Source organism: Podospora pseudopauciseta, chromosome 3 (assembly GCF_035222475.1).
Source record: "Podospora pseudopauciseta strain CBS 411.78 chromosome 3, whole genome shotgun sequence".
Taxonomy (NCBI): Eukaryota; Fungi; Ascomycota; class Sordariomycetes; order Sordariales; family Podosporaceae; genus Podospora; species Podospora pseudopauciseta.
The window spans coordinates 2,290,647-2,310,870 of record NC_085893.1 but is presented as its reverse complement, the minus strand read 5'-3'; the positions used below and the strand labels follow the sequence as shown (position 1 = coordinate 2,310,870).

The 20,224-nt window shown below is 52.6% G+C and overlaps 5 protein-coding genes and 1 non-coding gene across 6 annotated transcripts; 3 read left to right on the top strand and 3 right to left on the bottom strand.

Moving 5' to 3' along the window:
* Nucleotides 1–30: 30 nt before the first annotated feature.
* Nucleotides 31–102, bottom strand: QC763_0054330. Its single transcript has one exon. It is a non-coding gene; the product is annotated as a tRNA-Gly (tRNA).
* Nucleotides 103–3,217, top strand: QC763_306590 (uncharacterized protein). The gene is made up of 6 exons (XM_062911102.1): nt 103–422; nt 478–841; nt 943–1,499; nt 1,573–1,680; nt 1,767–2,249; nt 2,312–3,217. Exons 2-6 carry the CDS (start codon nt 724–726, stop codon nt 2,768–2,770), a joined length of 1,725 nt encoding a protein of 574 aa, XP_062767109.1. The 5' UTR covers nt 103–422; nt 478–723; the 3' UTR covers nt 2,771–3,217.
* Nucleotides 3,218–3,469: 252 nt separating this feature from the next.
* SPT23 (SPT3 Dosage dependent suppressor of Ty-induced promoter mutations-like protein) lies at nt 3,470–9,703 on the top strand. The gene is made up of 3 exons (XM_062911101.1): nt 3,470–5,379; nt 5,434–8,793; nt 8,850–9,703. The coding sequence occupies exons 1-3, from the start codon at nt 4,765–4,767 to the stop codon at nt 8,976–8,978; spliced, it is 4,104 nt and encodes a 1,367-aa protein (XP_062767108.1). The 5' UTR covers nt 3,470–4,764; the 3' UTR covers nt 8,979–9,703.
* A 319-nt stretch (nt 9,704–10,022) lies between these two features.
* PCF11 (mRNA 3' end processing factor) lies at nt 10,023–12,930 on the top strand (the record flags this gene model as incomplete). Its single annotated transcript, XM_062911100.1, has 3 exons — nt 10,023–10,770; nt 10,837–11,313; nt 11,371–12,930. The coding sequence occupies exons 1-3, from the start codon at nt 10,609–10,611 to the stop codon at nt 12,928–12,930; spliced, it is 2,199 nt and encodes a 732-aa protein (XP_062767107.1). The 5' UTR covers nt 10,023–10,608.
* A 3,641-nt stretch (nt 12,931–16,571) lies between these two features.
* On the bottom strand, nt 16,572–17,254 carry QC763_0054290 (uncharacterized protein; the record flags this gene model as incomplete). Its single annotated transcript, XM_062905796.1, is given in 2 exon segments — nt 16,572–16,613; nt 16,619–17,254. Coding segments are annotated over 2 exon segments (678 nt in total).
* A 58-nt stretch (nt 17,255–17,312) lies between these two features.
* Nucleotides 17,313–18,290, bottom strand: QC763_0054280 (uncharacterized protein; the record flags this gene model as incomplete). The annotated part of the gene is made up of 4 exons (XM_062905795.1): nt 17,313–17,649; nt 17,757–18,016; nt 18,065–18,243; nt 18,281–18,290. 4 exons carry the CDS (start codon nt 18,288–18,290, stop codon nt 17,313–17,315), a joined length of 786 nt encoding a protein of 261 aa, XP_062767105.1.
* Between the last annotated feature and the right edge of the window lie 1,934 nt (nt 18,291–20,224).

Here is a 20,224-nt window from a genome sequence, read left to right as displayed (position 1 = left end):
GCTATGACCTCGCCACTCTAACATCCAAAGGCGGCCATGGTGTAGTGGTTAGCATTAATGCCTTCCAAGCATTAGAGTCGGGTTCGATTCCCGATGGCCGCACTCAACTTTTGGACTTTCATTTTTGGCCTTTTCTCACTGGGCTGAATGCCCCTATACATAACACCCTTCGTCTGATTTTTTTAAGGTTTTGGGGATTACCCATCGGGATTTCTTCTCATGGAATTCCGCTCCTTCCTGCTTGAGGGATGTTGTCCAACAAAAGTGGGGTTCCGACACTGTGCCCGCGGTGACCCAGCCTGTATGATCTGGTCCTCAAAAGCGGGCTTGGCGCCGCCGTTTTTTATGGTTCTTGCTCACTCACTCGCTCTCCTCAACTGACGTCGATACAGATAACGGTTGCTGGGTCATTGTTGTTGAAAGTAAGTTTGTTGGTTTGTTTATGGGTGGGTGGTCTAAGCTCACTTTTCATTCTAGATTCTCTCTCCTACGCAAGATTTTCTAAAACAACACGGAGAGGGATTTGGTCAAATGTGTCGATAACATCCAGCCTCACGCCTTCGACATACATATCACACACCACTTGCCGCTTTTACTTGGACAGGAGTTTCCGCGCCGCCCGGTCCGGAGGATTCGGAAAGGGTGGAGTCCGGAGGTCCCGAGCCGGAGCCGGAGGAGTGTGGTTTTGACAGCTTGGCGCCAAGGGGGTAGGGAAAGCCAAAGATGCCGACCTTGGCGATTACAAACTTCAACATTGTGTTGAGCGTGTTGGGGGGGTGGATCAGTTTGTTTGGACTGGTGTCGTATTTGATGAAGGAAAATTTTTATTTGAGTGAGGCTTGTAGGTGTTTGCTTCTTGTCTATATCCCTTATGACGCCTGGACTTGTCCACCCTCCCTCAACCGTTGGTGAAGATGAGATACTGACAAAAAAATGTAATAGTGATTTCGTTGCTTGCGGGAGTGGCCTTTTCTCCGGCGGCGGCGAATTTAATTAAGCCGCTCGAGTATACTTTGGGATCGGAAGAAGACCTCAACATTGTCACGCTCTCGTTCACCCGTCTTGTTCTTGGGATTCAGCTTGTTTTGGCGGGTGTTCAGTTACCGTCACGATATCTCAAGAAACAATGGCGGCCGCTGCTGTGGTTTCTGGGCCCGATCATGACGGCTATGTGGCTGTCTACTGCTCTTCTGATCTGGGGTCTGGTGCCTGGGATTAGGTTTCTGGAGGCGCTGGTGGTGGGCAGCTGTGTCACGCCCACGGACCCGGTGTTGAGCAATGTGATTGTGAAGGGCAAGTTTGCGGATCATAACGTGCCGAAGGAGCTGCAGGATGTGATTATTGCCGAGAGTGGTGCGAATGATGGGTTGGGGTATCCGTTTTTGTTTTTGGGGCTGTATTTACTTGAGGTGGGATGGGGTGGAGGGGATGGGGGGGTGAGGGGGGCGATGGGGCAGTGGTTTGGAGAGACTTGGGGGTATACGATACTGTTGAGTGTGGTAGGTTTTGTGCTTTTGATGTTTTGCCCTCGAGGGAGAGGAGATTTTGCTAACCTGCTGGTGATGTTGATAGGTGTATGGTGCTGTTGTGGGTTGGGGAGCGAACAAGCTGTTGCATTGGGCTGAGGAGAGGAAGTTTGTGGATAGGGAGAGCTTTTTGGTTTTTGCTATCAGTTTGGCGGTAGGTGTCTTCTACAACTCCTGGGGCTGGGTCTGAAGAAGTAGGGGAATGTGTCTGGGAAGGACTAAGCTAACATCTGGTGATAGTTGTTCATCGTGGGAACGTGTGGGATGATTGGGAGCGATGACGTCCTTGCTTGTTTCATTGCAGGCAATGCCTTCACCTGGGATGACTGGTTTCGATTGGAGACGCTGGACGATTCGTTACAGCCAACCATTGACATGCTGCTGAATGTGTCGGTGTTCATGTGGTTGGGGGCGGTTTGCCCATGGCATGAGTTTTTGGTGAATGATGGGGTGGCACCGCTGCATCGGCTGGTTGTTTTGGGAATTCTGGTGCTGCTGTTCAGGAGGTTGCCATGGGTGTTTGCGATCCACAAGTTTATCCCCCAGATCGAGGAAGTCCGCCAGGCGATATTCGTGGGTTTCTTTGGCCCGGTAGGGGTTTCGGCGATCTTCTATCTCTATATCACATTGGAGTTCTTGAAGACGATGGAGCCAAGCGAGGAGGTTGAGCATTTGGGGCACGTGGTCAAAGTTGTGGTATGGTTCCTGGCCATTTGCAGTATTGTAAGTTGGAATCTTTGTTGTTATGACAAGAAGACAAAAGGGACTAACATGTACGGTGACAGGTTGTGCATGGCCTGAGTCTCCCACTTGGAAAGCTAGGATTTTACCTTCCCAGGACCCTCTCAAGAGGAATCTCTGTGACATCTGATGGGGGGGAATTTCTTCCACCAATTCGAAACAGAGTGAGCACACTGGTCGCCCGACGACCAAGGAGAAACTCAGGAGAGGAACTGCCTGCCACGGAGCCTCCTTCGTCAGACGCAAGGCGTTCCATTTCCAGAATCGGCGGCAATGTTATCCCCAGTCGGCCAGTAGGTGGGGAACTAGATGTCAAAACCATAGCCGCTGGCTCGGGCGGGCTCGCCATGGGCACTGACGGATCTAGCAGCGCCGTCAAAATAGACCTCGAATCACCAAGTCTCCCAGGACGGACAATACGGTTTCTGGATGAGTCTCCAGCGATCGCAGGACCGACCTCAGCACCAGGATCGGCCGGGACGCACAATGCTGACAGTAGCTGAGTACTGGGCTGCCCGGATTAGCCGGGATGACCTCCATCTCGGGGTAAAGAAACAGTGCCAAGTGGTGGGATTGGGAACATGATGTACAGACCACCAAACGAGAGGCCTCAGATGTCCTCTGTCCTTTCTTTTCTGCAGTGTTGCGTGCCTCCATAGCAAGGAGTTTTAGTATCATTTTGGAGTCGCATGTTGTAGACAAAATAAGATGAAGTAAGAACAGTTAGCTACCTCCCTTTTTGAACCCTTTTATGACCCTTGAAGGCCCTCGTCTCATGCAGCAGTCTCGCTTTCTCTGACCACGACGTCAGTCCGTAATATGAAAAAGAAATACTCGAAACAGTTCCGTAATTCGTCCATCATTTATACCCTATTCCCTCCTGTTAGCGTCCGCAAAATGACGCGTTTCCCCTTGTCCCCTTTCCAGCGCCGAGAAACTCGGTGGGCTAGTTTTTGGTGTGTTTGGCTAAGTTTAGACGACCCAAAAGACTGGATGGCTGGGGTTGTTATTTCGCTTGGAGGGAAAACCTCGATAGAGACATATCAATCGGTTAAACTGCATGTCTGAGACGCAGTATTGACATGCACATACTAGATATCTTCATGATAGTGCCCCGTGCACCCTGAGACCCCTCTCGGAGCAGCTTCAAGGTTAATCAGTTAACTAGTGGCAGCTGTCAAAGAGGCGTGATGGATCCGTGATCTCCATCATGGCATCATTGCGGAATAGCGTCGTCCCATCTTCTTCCACTTGCTACTACGATCCAGACCAAGCCCTTTACATACACACATATGTACACTAGGCCGGCGGATCCGCCGCAAGCCAGCCAGGCAGAGGTGAGTTGCAGCAAAGCAAAAGAGACGCCGAAGTCAGGAAACACCTCAGGGGACAACTGGCAGTAGTAGCAGAGATGCAGCCCGAGTGCGGATGAATGACACCTGTCACACACACACACACACACTCACTCACTCACTCACGCCGCGTGCCTGCGGTTCAGTCTGATAGGGATCCTGCCGACGATGCCGTACCCAGGACTTTTGTCGAATTGAAATATCGAAGGATCCTCCCTGTATCCGTCAGTGACCACTGACAGTTCCAACATTGCGGTAGCTTTACCCTAATTTGGGATTTTGCCAGTGGCTGACAGAAGCACCACGCTTTCCCTGCGTTCCACAAGGCCCCACCTTTTAGGTTTGATCCAGGTGTGCAGAGCAGTCCAGTTGCCCCCGGTCCGGTCTGGTCTTCACCTCCTCTCCGCAGCCAAGTGCCCTCCTCACCTCAGACTTAACTTTTGCCCTGCCCTGCCCAGCTCACCTTGCCTTTTGCTTTTCCCCAATTCACATTGCTAGCTAGCTACACAACAAGAAACAAGGTCACGACACACTCTTCCGGACGACCGTCACCCGGAAGTTGACCGCCGAGGGTCAGACATCTGCAACAGAGACGCAGAGAGTGACGATTGACATCCAGGTCAAGGCTGGGCGATTTTGCCATTGCAAGGGTCCGAACATCGACAATTGGCCAGTGCTCATTTTTCGCTTACCGCCTTTCGAACTGCTCTCTCTCCCTTTGCTTCTCGCCGTCACGGCTGTGCAGCACTGGAAGTGCCCCAACCCCATCCAATCCAATCCCGTCTCCCCGACCGACCGACCGACCAACCTACCTACCGACCACCGGGGGACCTCACCTCCACTCTCTCCGTCGCCATCATCCACATCGCCAGGTGACATTTGTGAGAGCCGCGTTTACGAAGAGACGACACCGCTGCCCGACCATCGCGAAGCCGTGAGAACCCCGCCTGGGCTCAATTTGGCCTCGTTCCCACTTTGACTCTTGCTGTCCCAACAAAAAACAACATCAACTGCGAATTGTTTCGAGTCCGAGTCTGATCTCGTCCCTGACACACGACACTACCGACAACGCCTCGCAAACGCAACGCGCACCCCCTGCTCGACAGCGGCCCGTTTTACTTCCAGCTGGTTGCACACCAGCCTCGATGGCCACGGCAGGACCGGCCGCCTTGAATTGCGAACTGTCCAACATGGACCAACCAATGTCAGCCTGGGAACCCTCGTTTGATGAGCTCAACAACAACAACAACAGCAGCAGCAGCAGCAACTATCCCAGCCACTTCATGTCGCTGATGCAGGATTTCACCAATGAGCCGTATCCAGAAGAATATTTCGATTCCGATGAGAGCCCTCTTCCCTCGGGGCCTGATGTCATGGACGACGTGGGGGATGTCTTTATCCCCTTGTCCCCTTCTGACGCTCTTCCCATGAGCCAGGTCAACTTGTACACCAGCTCGCGGAACTCGTTGGCCGACTCGGGCTCCTCCAACGGGCCAGCAAGCACAACGGTTACTAGCACATCATTGAGAAACCACAAGGATGATTCAGTGCTGGATGGGTCCGAGATCAAGCCAGAATGGAAGACGGAGCAAACTGTCGACGGGCGTAATGGTCTTGACGGGCCAAGTTTCGGAGGAGCGATGGAGCCTCATTCAGACTTCAGCTCCCCAAACAGCGCCGGCTACGAGACAGCCCAGCAACTATCGCCGCAGACGAGCCAGGCCGATTCTCTGATGTTTGGCAATAACAATATGTACATGGTAAGTAGCTTGTCTGGCCAGGGCAAGACATTGCAAGCTGACGGTTACATGAAGCCCTTTGATTTCAAGCAGACAACAAGTGACATGTCACTCGAGACTTCGCGCGAAACATCTCCTTTCTCCCCACGAATGCCCAACCCCCAATCGCCGCAGTACTACCATGGTCTACCAACAAACACCTACCCACCATGGCACCCAATCGGCATGGGTGTAAATCCGCAGATGGTGCCTGTTCCATCACAGTTTTCTGGAAACGTAGGGCCACCACTCAACTTTAATAGGGGGCTTTTTACCCAACCGCAACCTTTCAAGCTTACTGTAGACCCAACGCCTACCAAGTCCCGAGTCGAGACGCAGATTCCGATAAAATTGAACCTGACGCCACTCCCTCCTGGTATCAAAAGGATTCATCTTCCAACACACACCATCAGCAAGCCAAAGCTCCTCGCCAAGCCTACCCCAGAGCCGTCTCCAGACATGTTGGAGCTGCACGTTCGGCTTGTTTGTACAAGCGCCATGCAGAACAAGGACCTCATGAAGACAGCCATGGAACAAGCACGCAAGGCATCCAAGGTACCTAGAGTGAAGCCGACTCTACCGTCCTTGCAGTCCGGAGACGGAAGTGATGATGGACCAAAACCTCAGGATGGCGGGGAAGTCACCATTTGTCAAAATTGTGTGTCGCGAGAACGGAAGCGGGCCAGTCGCAAAAAGATCAAAAAGGTGGAAGATGAAGAGATTTGGAGGCAGGACGAGCTATACCGAGTGATCGTTTTCAACACTGGCGAAGTCAGGGAGTGGGAAGCCCCCAAGGGGGAGACGGACGAATCAGGCCAGTTGCAAGTGCACATGGTGCAACCAGGAGCGCCGTGGACTGTCGAGGCACCGATGAGAATCGCGTGTTACTGCCGGCATCATACCGAAAAGCTGGGCTTTCAGGTCATCTTCACACTGACGGATTTCAGGGGAGAGTTTGTCGCCCAGGCCTTGTCACCCTCGATCATGATTACCGATGATCACAAGACTCCCCATGCCGCCGAAAATGCATTGAATAGACAGGCTGCCGTCGAAAGCACAGTTTTCTACCCCTCACCTCCCCTGACCAACACAGCAGACAGGCGCAGCTCATCGATGTCTACGCAGTTGCCTGACCAGCCGATCCAAGCTTCTCGCCTCTTGGTACGCCCGGCTCCGGCTGGACCCCTCCCTGGACAGCAACCGTCGAAGAAGAGGAAGCAGGCCGCAGCACGGCTCGAAACGGCCCTGTCTCCGGTAGCACAACTGCCATCGACGGTTGGCCCCTCGGCTTCGTCAACACCATCCCCCCAGTATCGACACATGCCACCTGCACATTTGGGGCTCCCCCCTGACGGAATGTTTGTGTCACCCACAGGGACAATGGCCCCAGGCCAGCTGCAAATGTCACCGGGGCACGCCAGTGGTCCACCGACGCCCAACCACAACCAACCGTCGTTATTCAACCCGAACGGGACCGCGAATCTGGACAATGGAGGTGCCGGTTTATATTCTGGAACGTCCTCGCTCCACCAAAGCAGAGCCCCCAGCCCCACCACCTCCATGGCAACCCTTACTATGCCCGCAGCACGTGGGGGCGTGGCTCTTTCTCAAGTTGCACCCAGAAATGTGTACGCTTCCGGTCCAGCCAACGCCGCCTCGAACGCCGCTTCACAAACTCCAGTCATACATAAGGTGGTACCGCAGGAGGGCTTGGTACTGGGAGGGTATGAGGTTACTGTGCTAGGCAAGGGGTTCAAGAGGGGCGTGGAAGTCATGTTTGGCGGTAAGCCGGCGACGACGACGACATTCTGGGGCCCTGAATCTCTTGTGTGTCTAGTGCCACCGGCCGAATCTCCTGGTGCCGTGAGGATCACTTTCAAGGATGCTCAACTAGAATTGCAGGGACACCCCGTGTGGTTTACGTACAAGGACGACTGTGATCAGCAAGCTGTCAACCTCGCCCTTGCTATCCTCAACAGTAAGATGAATGGAGGGTCTGGTGGTCTCTACGGATTTGCGCAGCAGATCATCGGAAGGCATCAGGAATCGCAGGACAGCTTTGGGGCTGGAGGCGGGATGACTGGAGGGGATGGATCATACACTGGCCGACCAACTGGGGCAAACCTCGATGGTCAGCTCCTAAACGTTTTGGAGATGATTGATCTCGATGACAGCCCACACTCGGCTCGGTTCAACTTGAGGACGAGGGCGACGGGTCAAACTGCCTTGCATGTCGCGTGCTATCTTGGCCTTCATCGCTTCGTCGCTGGTCTTTTGGCTCGCGGAGCAAACCCCGACGTGCGAGATAAGGCCGGATACACAGCGTTGCACATGGCGTCTCTCAAGAACCGGCCAGACATCATCCGCCTCCTGACTTCGCACGGCGCGGATTCCACACTGCGGACACTGTCGGGTCTGACTGCTGCGGATGTGGCCAAGTCACCAGCCGCCATTCGAGCCATCAACCGCTTTGAATCACACACGCGCTCCCGCAGCGGCGTCTCTCTCCATAGCAGGGTCAACAGTGCACTCAATCTCGCAAAGGCACTGCCCGCACCCGAAAGCAAGGATGCAGAGAGTGATAACAGTCTCAAGGTGGAGGCCGATGACGGCGAGGAAAGTCCAGAGTATTCGACATTTGCGACCACGGAAGAGAGCGACGCGGCTTCTGAGAATGCTGACGAAGAAGACGAGTGGCTCGATATGCGCGAAACCAACAGTATCACACCAGCTCCACCGGCAGATGATGCACCCCGTCGGCAGCGCCGTGGTACTGATGGTCTGGGTGGGCTTGCTTTGCCGACAGCCGCCATGACTGCGTTTAGGGACCACATGACTACTCAGTTCCAGCAACTGCAGCAGGCTATGCAGCTCAACATCCTGCAGAACCTACCAATGCCGTACATCCCTCAGATGCCAGATTACCAGGCCGCTGTGATGCAACGGTTAGCCTCGATGGTTCCCAACCTGGGCGGCCCTCGTCCAGAGTCGAACGTGGAGGACGTTTCCTCTATCAAGGAGCTGTGGCACGCTCTCTCGTCAATGGCCACCAGTGCTCAACCCGCGCCAATCCAGGCACCACCAGCGTACAGCGAAATCTTCCAGCAAGATACTTATGACAAGAAGCAATCGTCTGCGGTTCAAGCTGCCGCCGAGGCCGAGGCAGATGTCAAGTGTGCCGCCCTGTACGACGAGGCTGGGCCCTCTACTCAAGAGGCCCTGACTGTCACGGCCCCAGTGGTGGAGGCGGAGGAACAGTTCTCGGATGAAGATGCCGCTTTCATCGAGATTGGGCCCAAGAATGCCATCACTGAGGCTCAGCGGGAAAGGATCTTGAGGGCGCGCGCCGAAAGGATGAAGAGGCTGAGTGGGGATCGGAATCTGTTCTTCATTTGGGTATGTCGACTCGCCCATGATGTTTTTGATGACAACATGCTAACCAGGTGCTACAGATTCCTCTTCTCGTCCTCATGATGTGTGCCATGTTCTACAGCAGCTTACCGTACTGGGGCTCCACCATCAGGGAGGTCATTACCAACGTGCGTGTACCTCAGGGTGCTGTTCTTGGCCAGCTGGTATAAAGTGATGAACGTTTTGCTGTTGTAAGAGAGTTGTAAGAGACAACTCAGCTATGGGGTTAGCTGTGTGGGGGCCAGGAGAGGCTGGCTGGAGTTGTGTTTTTGGTCGGACTCGAAAGAAGCATGGCGTTTGGGCGTCTGACAAGAGCGTGGAATTATAGTGCGGGTATATCATAATCTTGTTAGTCATGGATTATGTCTTTGGAGGTCGGCTTATGGTTGGGAAGCAAAACCCAAAGTGGTTTTCCGTTTCTGCTTTTGAGCGATGGTTTACAGTGATGTGGGTGTGGGGTGGGAACGGTGGTCCTATATAAAGGGGGCTTTGTGTTTTATCTTTTTGGTGTTATGTCACGAATCGGTGACGATGATGGGAGCGGCGGCGGCGGCGGTGGTGGTGGTGGTATACTTTGTTTTTAATACATTTGTTCTGAAGAAGGGATCACAGCGTTTATTTCTTTGTATGTATATATTTCGGAGGGCTTGTTTCTGGTCAAGACGATGTGTGTCGGCTGAGCTGGGGATGTGTATGTGGAATGTGTTTCCTGCCTGTTTACAAGGGCGGTTGGTTGAATGGATGTGTGGTTTTTTTGTGCTGCCCGTCGGTTCTCAATGATGAATGTGTGATGGGAATCCGTTATGGACAGGGTAGGACGCTTGTGTAGACCTTGTAGGCGAAACGGCAGAGATTCTGAGATGGGGTGGAGGGCTTCAAAGTTCATCTACATGGAAGGGGGTTGTGGCGGGGTGATGTTTGTGGGGGTTTGGGTGATGCGGGCTATTTGTTTCCTATGGGGGTGCTGAGGTGATTTGAATAGTTCTAGCTGCAGACATGGCAGACTGTAAGTGAGGCAATGTAAAGCTAGCAGGAAAGAACGTATAGAGGTTCCAGGCCCTAACCAAGCACTTGTATTTTGTGAATCTCATGTGCTCGTGATACCCTCATGTTCTTGGACCCACCGACCCAGCTGGATGGCCCGTGCGTATCAGCTTATCACACTTTGTGGACTGGGCTTCCTGACCAATTCCACAGCACCAGCGCCCCACAACAAAAGGCAAAGCGACCGACTCCAAGCTTTTCCCCAACCATGAACACAACTTGCGACTTTGCAGTTTCTGCTCAAATCACAACAAAGCAGAAGCAGCCGGCGGCTCACTGACAGAGTGAATAACTTCTAGCGGCGAATTCAAGCGGAAAATTTCTCGCTCGTCAGCCATTTTGAGATTCGACCGATCCGCGGCAGACCGCCAATCAACCACAACCAACAGTTGCTGATTCCATCCACCACATTCTAGCATCCATCGAGTCGCGACTTCAGATCTTCCATCTAACCAGCTCCGCCGGCCATCAGAGTTTCCTCTGAATCTTTTTCTTTCCATTTCAGTTGATATAGTAGGCAAATCTGCGGATGGGATTTGGCTTGTGATTGCAGGGGAGAATTTGCGGAGGAGCATCGCGCGTGAGGCCTGCAGGGTAGCTGGGGAACGGAGCGATATTATTTCCTGCTCTCCTCTACTAGTCATCATCATCTTCTCTCCAAGCAATCCATTGCAGCAGAACAGCGATATCTCTACTACTTGTTGAGCATCACTGGATTGACTTGTTGATTGCCCCTTCACACGTTTCACACCCATCATGGAAGACCACGGCGATGAAGTGGCGGCCGATTTCCGTGAGGCGCTCCAGGACTTGACCACCAATGCTCGCTTTGAAATCGTCACATTGACCAACATCGCCCGAGAGAACGCCGACCATGGTCTGGCCATTTCAGAGGTCCTCACAAATCACATCAAAGAGGTAACGTCGTGACTTGCAGATTGTCCTTCTGATCCTTGATAATCAGAAATGCTAACATCACGATAGGCACCCGCCTCCAAAACCCTACCCGCCCTCTACGTCCTGGACTCGATCGTGAAGAATGTTCCGACTCCCTACGCCCTATATTTCGGCCCCAAGCTCTATCAAATCTTCATGGGTTCCTACACCAAAGTCGATAACGCGACACGGAGAAAGATGGACGAAATGCTGAAGACATGGAAGGAACCTGTAGCCGGGTCCATCTCCAAGAAACCGGTCTTCCCACTTGAATTGGTCCGACCCATTGAGAACGCTCTACTGGCTGCCCGCAATGCCTACATGGAGCAAGCCAAATTCCAGACCCATCTCATGCGAGGGCGTCCGGCCGGCCCGCCTGCCAGAGATACGCCGACACCTCCTATGGGCAGAGCTTACCAACCACCACCACCACCACCACCACATGGACAGCCGCCATATCAGGGACCACCTAATGGACAGTACCCGCCGCCTGGAGAACAGGCCTATCCCATGCGCTCCGGGAACGTAAGTGCTAGTGTAGCTCTCATTCATGCCGTTCATGTTGCTAATACATGTCTACAGACACCCAATGGCGTCCCTAACCGTGCTACGCCACCGCAGCCTGCTCCATCAGCCGGGCCATATGCTCACTACCAGCCACCTCCCAACCAAGGTCCCTATGGTGTTCCTCCAGCTCCAGGAATAAACATAGACAAGTTGAAAGATGATATCCAGCAGTTGATCGAGCTGGACAGGGCGGGTTTTGCCCAGAACATGCATGATGCTAGTAAACAAAACAGACTGAAGGCTTTGCTGGATTTGCAAAAAGTAGTCCAGAGCCAAAACCTGCCTCAGGAGCAGTTGATGATCATAAGCGATCAAGTTGCTAAACTTGCTGTAAACATGCGCGCTGCCCAGGCGCAGCCACCGCCATCATATCCTCCTGCTCTGCCACCACCATACAACTCGCACACCCCAACACCTCCTGTTGTAACTCAACAGTTTGCACCTCCCCCAGTTGTTGCCGCTGCTCCTCCACCTTCTGTACTGCCCCAATTACCAGCGGTACTAGCGGCGGCTCTGGGACGTCCGGCATCAAATGTTGCTCCCGTGCCCGTGGCAGCGGCACCACCACCACCAGTCCGTCCGGCAACCACCGCAGGAGGTGCCGCTCCGGGAACACTATCTCTCGATGCGATTCTTGGCCAGGGCGCTCTGGCTGCGCTTTTGGCGGCCAAGAAACCTGCCACCCCTCAACAGTCATCTACTGCGCCGGTTCCGCCGGCGGCGGCTGTACCACCTGCTTTGGCCGCGCTGCGATCACCACCGCAACAAGCAGCTCCATTTCAACCACCACCAGCACCACCAGTTGCTCAACAACAACCGCCCGCTGCGGCAGCCAACCCGTTGACACAGAACCCATCGGCTTTATTGGCTATGCTACGGCAGTCCGGCCTTCTCGGCGGCACCCCCGGCGTACCTACACCACCACCCGCCATCCCATCTCTCCCACCCCCGGATCCGAACATCATAACTCTCACCCCTGCCTCTCTCAAATTCCCCCGCCTGCATCTGTTGCCTTATCTCCTCGATCACCTCGGCCCCCCCTGCTCCCAGTGCGGCCGCCGCTTCCCCACCACGGAAGAGGGCAGAAAGAAGAAGACGCAGCACATGGACTGGCACTTTCGTGTTCATCAGCGTGTTGCTGAGGCTGAGCAAAGGGGTCAGCACCGGTCGCAGTTTGTGAGCGAGCTTGATTGGATTCAGAGTCACGAGGAGCCGGATGTGGATTATAACGCCCCCAGCGGCGGGGGCGGGTCAGGAGACGGGGATGGGAGCGAGAGTGATGATAATGATTGGTCTGCTGCGGTAAAAGGGGGGAGGAGGAAGAAGAACGAGAAGAAGAAGAGGTGGATCACCGCGCCTGATGAGGGGGATGGGACGGGGACGGGGACGAACAAGGTCTGCCCGATCTGCCAGGAGAAATTCCAGAGTAGGTATCTGGAGGAGGTGCAGGATTGGGTTTGGATGGATGCGGTTGTTGTTGGATCTGGGCAGGGGAGGAGGGTGTTTCATGGGACTTGTTGGGATGAGGTTAATACTGGTGGGGAGGGGGAGGGCAGGGGCAGGGGACAATGGTGATGTTGGGGAATAGTAACAATAAGAGGAAGATGAAGGAGGAGGAGGAGGAGGGGGGGGAGGGGGAGGAGGAGGTTAGGGGGCATTAAGAGGTTGATGAGGTGATTTTTGTTGTTGAGGGACAGGATTCTCGAAGGGGAAGGGGGTTAGAATGGGGGGAAGGGGGGGGTTCAGCGTATTGTTTCTTTCTCATGACATGCGGCATTAGGATGGTTAAGGTGGGGGTAAATTTGCTCTTTTGCCCCGACAAACGTATTTACGTACTTGAGTTCTGTTCTGTACATAAGGCTTGATGGTCGGGTTTTTAACGAAGAAAATGGAAGGAGGGTTTGTTTACTGGGCGAGGATTACTGTTGTTTATTTAAGGGGGCCAGGAGGAAATAGATGAGATTCACAAAATTGTTTTATGTTTAGTGAGACGCCACGTACTATGGTCAAGGCCTTATATCGACTTCACATGTCCATATTAACCGTCTACAAAACAACCCATTGCTCTTTCTACTTCCCCTTTTTTCTCAGTCATCTTTCACATACTCGATCCGCTCCCTACGATCGAGATGAGATCCCCGAAAGAAGACCATCCGTCCCAGATCTCACCCCTAGCGGTAAATCGTAAACCTTTTCGAGGCTCCCAGGGCCCCTACCTAAACCTTAAGTTTCTGTTCGCAGATAACCGATCTCACATGTCCCTCTCGGCTACAAAGCATTCTCCGTCGTCTTTATTTTCCCTATAACGAGTATGATCCCCTCCCATCCCCCACACGACACCCCCAAACCATCACTTTTTGTCTTCCTCTAAAGCCACTCCCTAGATCCCACCGAACCCGTCACCTATCCCCAAGCCACTCTCACGCCACCCTTTTCAAGTATGCTCCCACTTTCCAACAGTCTCGAGGCTTACGGAACTTGCCATTTTCTTTGTTGGTTGCCACTTCCGCGCCATGGAAACCGCGGGCATGGGGTAGGTGAAACGCCACGATATAGGGTGTCAAAGGACGGGAGGGGGAAAAGGTCAAGGCGGTGAGGAGTCACAGTGTCGGGTGGGACTTCCTTTGGGGGAGGTATAGGGATAGAATTATCGCACAAAGGATCAACTTCCCGCCAGACATATATTCGGTTGGGGGGGTTGGGGGTTGGGGGTTGGGAGGGTGTAGAGTAGCGAAGACAAAGAAATATTCTCGCACTGTGGGGGTTATCGCTCAGTTTGGGATTTTATCGATGATGGGAAAAAAAGAAAAAAAAAATTATCTATAACTGAAGGGTTAAAAACAAGCAATAGCTAAATCAACCCTCGTGCAGAAAGTGCCCGGGTTTGATAGAGGAGAGAGAGAAAGAGACAACTCAGATACCGGGCAGGGGGAGACACATGGAGACAAGGACAGGCCTGGCTCATCAGGGGGAAAGAGACAGACGGGATGGAAAAGATGAAACAAACATTTGCCCGGTTGACGGACCGGGAAAGAAACAGCAAGGCAGAAAAACATCCGCGGTCACTCACGTGGAATTTCCCCCCTGTCCGGCCAGGCGCCTGTCCATTCTCTCCAAACCAGAGTGTAAGGCCGATAGAACACCCTCCCAATCCCAAGACTCGGGTAGACACAGCATGTAAGTATTCTGTCTGAAACATCATCTCCAGCACAGGAAACCACCACCATCTCAAAAAAAAAAAAAAAAAAAAAAAAAAAAAAGAAGAAAAAAAACACGCCATTTACCGTTGTACAAATATGCAAAGCATATACCGACGGGACGGGTTACATAGGGTGATAGGGTGATAGGGTCTGAGGGCAGGGTACAAAGCAAAGTGAGCCAAGAGTAGAGTTCGTATATACCAAAACAAAATCACAGACATGAATGGCTTGGTGTACCTCGTCAAAGACTGACCGGTGGGAAATATATCAGATTTTCTTTTCTTTCCCATGGGGTGTACAGGGGTTGTTTGTGTGCCGCTGCCCATGGAGCAGGGATGGGTAGGGAACTCAAATGGTACGCGTCAAGCTTCTCTGTGTAAGTGTGCATGTGGAACGCCCGAGTCTCCGGCGCCGGAGTAGGCTTGTGTCTCTTGTGTTGTTCGGGTGTGTGTGTCATAAGGTGGAGAAGAAAAAATGCTTCGGGTGTGTCCTCCTGTGCTACATAGGTAAGTTATCAAGAGGAGGGGGAGGGGGGAACGGGAGCACACTGGAGCTCTGCTGCTTGTAATTCTACGGTGATAAGAGTATCATGTTGAGAGAACCTTTACGGAGCCCCCTATTTATCTTACCAACACCCCCCCCCCCTTTACTGAAGAATTTAACTACATTTTGAAGGATGATTATTAAGGGTTAAAGGATATTTAATAAGCTTCAAAAGAAAGTTCAAAGACGTGAAAAGATAGTTAAGAGGCCGTCAAAGATGATTAAAAGGCTTTAAAAGATAGCTAAAGGGCTTAAAATATACTTCAAGGGCCTTAAAAGATAATTTAAAGGCGTTTTATTATATTAAAGGCAGGGTAAATAAATACGTATGGAGGAGGGCGCTGGTAAGCCAAATAGGGGGCTCCGTAAAGGTTCTCTCTAAGAGTATCCATTTGCGTCTCCTGGGGGACCCAATAGTTTATAAGAACCTGCATCTTCCCAGCTGGCCGCTCCAGCGTACCCTCGTCGGTGAGAATTGCTGTCAGGGACGAAGAAAGGGAGAATGATCACCAGGAGAGCTACAGTATCGGTGCATCATGTACCCAGACCAAAGAGAGCGATGCACATCAAGACTTCAGGAAACTCCTCATGCGAAAGCCTTCCGCGTTCGGCAGTCAATGCCGGCTCCGTCCGAGCCAAAGCCGCCACCTGCTTTTCTTGAGCTCTTCCAGTTCACTATCAAATTCGAGAAGCAAATCCATAATAGCTTGCCCATGCTTCCCCATCTTGGTCACTGCTCTAAGGGTCTCGCCAGTAACATTAAATGTGTCGACATTACCGTGATCCAGAAGCTGCCGTAATATTAGCTCCCCATGCTTGACATTGCTAGCAGCTGATATCACCACTTCCTTTGTAACCGTAAACTTCCAGCCCAGCACGAAACGACTGAGCAACATTCCTACGACTGTGCTCCCACTATTTTATTGTTGGCACCCGCCAGAAGCAGGTCGTCCAGATCGCCAAGTTTCAGTCTTACGGCATTGTGTCCTTCCGAGATTGCTTCCCAACATGAGATCCCCTTGCCCCTCGCACGCCGCTGCTCTAAGCAGCAAGGCTTTGTCGGGCTCGGGAAAACGTGTCTCTAACCCACAAGAGTATATATACCACATCATATCGCCCCCTAGAGGATGGCACGTCACTCTATTCATCAAATGCATCTTTATTTCGAGTCCGTCACCCTTTATCGTGAGTATGATGTCCATGAGGCCTCGGATGGCTCGGTAGTCTTCAAGGAAATCGTTGATATCCGGAATACGTGGGCCGAAAGATTGTGAAACGCGGTTCTGGTGCTTTTTTGGGCTCCTTGCCAATTCGCAGAACATGATTTGGTGTACCAAACCATCCTCCTCCAACGAACAAGCGTGATGGTTTTCCTGGTCCCCCCTTTGGTGTTTCACCTCAATCACTTCAAGTTCTCTCCTATACAGCTTGGTCAAGCTTTCACAGTCCGTCATCAGGTTGGGGCAGAGGCCTTCAACGCGCAGCCTCTTTTCCATGAGTCGTCGAAGCTTTGCTCTGACCTCCCTCAACTTCCTCACGTCCCAGTCATACAGAGCAGTCCTGATCTTTACGTTCACTGTCTTCCGGTCGTTGCGCCCGTACTCTTTCTCAGCTAGCTTAACCCCGTCGCTAAGGAGCCCCTGTATCTTCGAATGATTGGGAGAATCTACGGGTCTTGCCAGTGTTGCTGGCTTCTCCAGGAATACGGAAGCCATGTCAAACCCCCTCCTCAACCGGTCATCGAGCCCGTGATCAAGATCACGACGCGCAACCAGAACGTCGAACTTGGCATCGGGGCCTGATGCGCCATGTGTCCAGTCCCAAACAAGAAGAAAGCTCTTTGTCATCCAAACAGCCGGCTTCTCATTGGGTAATGGTTGTTTAAGAGAAACCATGATCATGGCAACTGAGAAGTAATCCACGGGTGGTCGAATGATCATCGGGCTCCCGGCATTCTTCAGCTTGCACACAATATCGCCCGGCCGGACAGCGTTTGCTGATGGCGGGAGGGACGTCGCCTCACTAGGCCCTTCAGGCGACCGCCCATAATCGGCCAGCGTGTAGTCAATGACCACGTTTTGCCGCCCACCCTGCGCGACTTGGTTCACCTCCGCTACCCTGCCCGAAAGAGTCCCTTTCCCCCTGATCACGGCCATTTCTGTAATTTTTCCATGTCCTGATCAGCTGAGTACTACCCAGTATGCGTCGAGAGAGTTAGCGCAACACCTCGTACCATGAAATACTGTAATCCGGTGTGAAGCTTTGAATTGCCATCCCATACAGCGCGAATAATTTGTCATGAAGGACGGTGGCTTCGCGGTTGTGATACATATCCACTAACTCGCCGATGGGACGGCCCTGGAGTGACGGAAAGGCGCCCTCACCGACGGTTTTTTGACGAAATGCTGCCCCTTTCATGAGGTGCGTCAACGACTGTATAAGACTGTGCAATGGGGGCAAGGTATGGCAGATGCGAGGCGGCAGCTTGGAGTCGAGAGCGAGGGCGAAAGCATGGCCATCAATCTCAACTGATCCGCATTTGATGATGATACTTCGTGCGGCCGCGACCTCCTGCAGAATCTAATTTGTTGGTAAGAGAGAACCGTTAGTGACACACGTGCCTGGATATGATGCCCGAAGAGTCCATTGTTCACCTACCTAAATGCGCCTGAACCACGACCGCCGAAGCAATGAAAGGACCTCTCGGTTGGGTGTATCACCATCCTTTGTATCATCGGATGCAAAAGCTGACGGAGCTGCTCGAGTGCTTTGTCCCCACCGTCATCTGCTTCACCGAGCCAGACTATAACCCGTGCCGCCTTGCTGTAGATCTGGGCCATGAGTTGAATTTGCTTCGTTTTCTCGGGGATATCCCGCTGGTTGATGCAGATGGCATCAATCCAGAGAATGCGCTGTAGCTGTGCATTTCAAAGGCGCAGCAGGGCGGCATGGAGGTTTGGTGTCACAGCAAGCTCCTTCCCGTCAATGACAACGTGGTGCTGGTTATTCGCCCCCTTGCCCCCAGGCGTAAGACAGAGCTTCGTACAAGTGTGTTCCGCCAGGGATCGAGAGATTGTAGTCAAGGACTCGGCAGTGAATCGGAGACGTCGGGTCCTCGGCTGGGAGCAAGCACAGAAGACGTATACTGGTGGGCGCCGCAAGAGGCAGATACTGGTAGATACCGGAAGCCATGAGTGATGGTTTCGCCGCGGTTGAAATTATGGGTGGCAGAATGGTGAAATTCTCTAGGTATCTTCAAGCTGGAAGGGGCGGTCTCAGGTATGCCTTCCACCTACAATAGCTTTCCCGCCATTGGGTTGCAGGCAGGAGCCAATCGATTCCAGCGGGAAGGAAGCAACGTGCTGAGGGGATTTGTGCCGCTCGTGCCTACCCTCGCTGTGGACAAGATGATGGAAATTGCGACGCAAGCTCAAGGCTTGGAAGGATAACAATAAAGGCCTATCGATCATCGTTGAGGAGCTCAGTCCAAGTAACGGTCATACCAGTAACCCAGCAAGTCAGCAACATATCCTAAAAAAACGAGGATAACCTCTTAGTCTACCTATCGTAAAGGTAAAGCCTCATTCAGGCCCCCATCAGCCCTCCAGTCAGCCTACCTCCCCCTCACCACTTAACCTTCACCACTCCGTGGATGGCGTGTGAATGCACTTGCAGCACAAACAGTGCGGCCCCTTTTTTTTTTTTTTTTTTTTTTTTTTTTTTTCACGCTTCACAAGTGTCACCGACCCAGACCCGACCTGTTTTACACACAAGACCACCCGAACGTCCCGACTTGCCAATGATACACAGCAGCAGCTCATGGTCGACCCCAAAAGGTGGGGAGTTGGGTTTAATAAGTTGGCGTGTGCCTTTTTGTGGTGTGGTAAGCCTTGTGGAACTTGAGGATGCCCAAAAGATGGATACAATGACGAGAACGAACAAGCACCAGACGTCAACAACTGTCAAGACCAAAAAACCGGTACCAGGGATAGCGGCCCGTTTTTTTGTGAGAATGGACTGAAAAAGGGCGCTTGCTGTAAGGGAGTGGTCCAAAAATGAGAACCTCTATGGCTGCCGAGTGCAATCCAAAGTCTGGGGCTTAATCACTTCGGCCCCGAGACAAGAACCTACACATGTCAAATGGGCAAGCTTGATAGGAGATGGACCACGCACACATCAGGCTGAATTATGACTATTGAAAAGACAAGCGTGATAAGAAGGTAGCCGTGTGGCAACAATGAGATAGATAAAAATGGTAGTGCGGGCCGCGTGGACGGGTCTCGGACGGTGGCTCAGCATGGACGCCCATCCAATTGTTGTGAGGTTACCAGTTTCATGGTTTAGCAGGGCAGCTCTTCTCCCAAGAACCACCGAGTTGGAAAAGTGTGTGTTGCGTACGCAGGTGTGTGGAGTGGATTGAGGAGGTAATATGGATGCATCCTCTTCCGTTTTATTTCTAGTGTAGCGAGAAAAAAGACGTGGTGGAGGGGCACATACTACATCTCTCTCTCTCTCTCTCTCTCTCAATATAGTACCTACGTACCTGCAGGCAGAGAAAGGATCAGCTAAAAGCTGTCAATGCGGGTGCGCGGGGAAGCAGGTTGGTTGCTTTGGGCCGATGCAATGCCACTATAGTTGACTGTCTGTCTGTCTGTCTGTCTGCCTGGCAACCACTGACTGGCAATGACTTCGTCATCGACGATCAGACTACTGTACAGGCTCGACAGCCTGACAAGCACGAGTAAGACGTCAAAGAGGCACCGTGGGCATGGGCATGGAACCGTCCAATTCTTTGTTGGCTCGACGCCACGAAACGATGACCAAAGAAACTGGAGAGAGGCGTGGGGTCTGGAGAGAGGCGGAGACGGCGGCGGACCGGCCTGGTGGTTGAGTGCGGAGCGGGTGTGTGCGGGTCAGCAAGAGACAAAGCCAAAACGCTGGGCCCGGGAGTTTTGAATCTCGGGGATCCCAGAACTGAGGTTGGCTGGGAATGTTGGTGTTTCTTTGTTTGATGGGAGAGCATTCCAATGTTTTTCTTTTTACTTTGCACATTCCAACACGGGAAGAGCCGTTTCTTCTCTTGTCTTGTCTTCCCTTGTCTTCTCTCGTCTTTGTCTTGTCTCGCT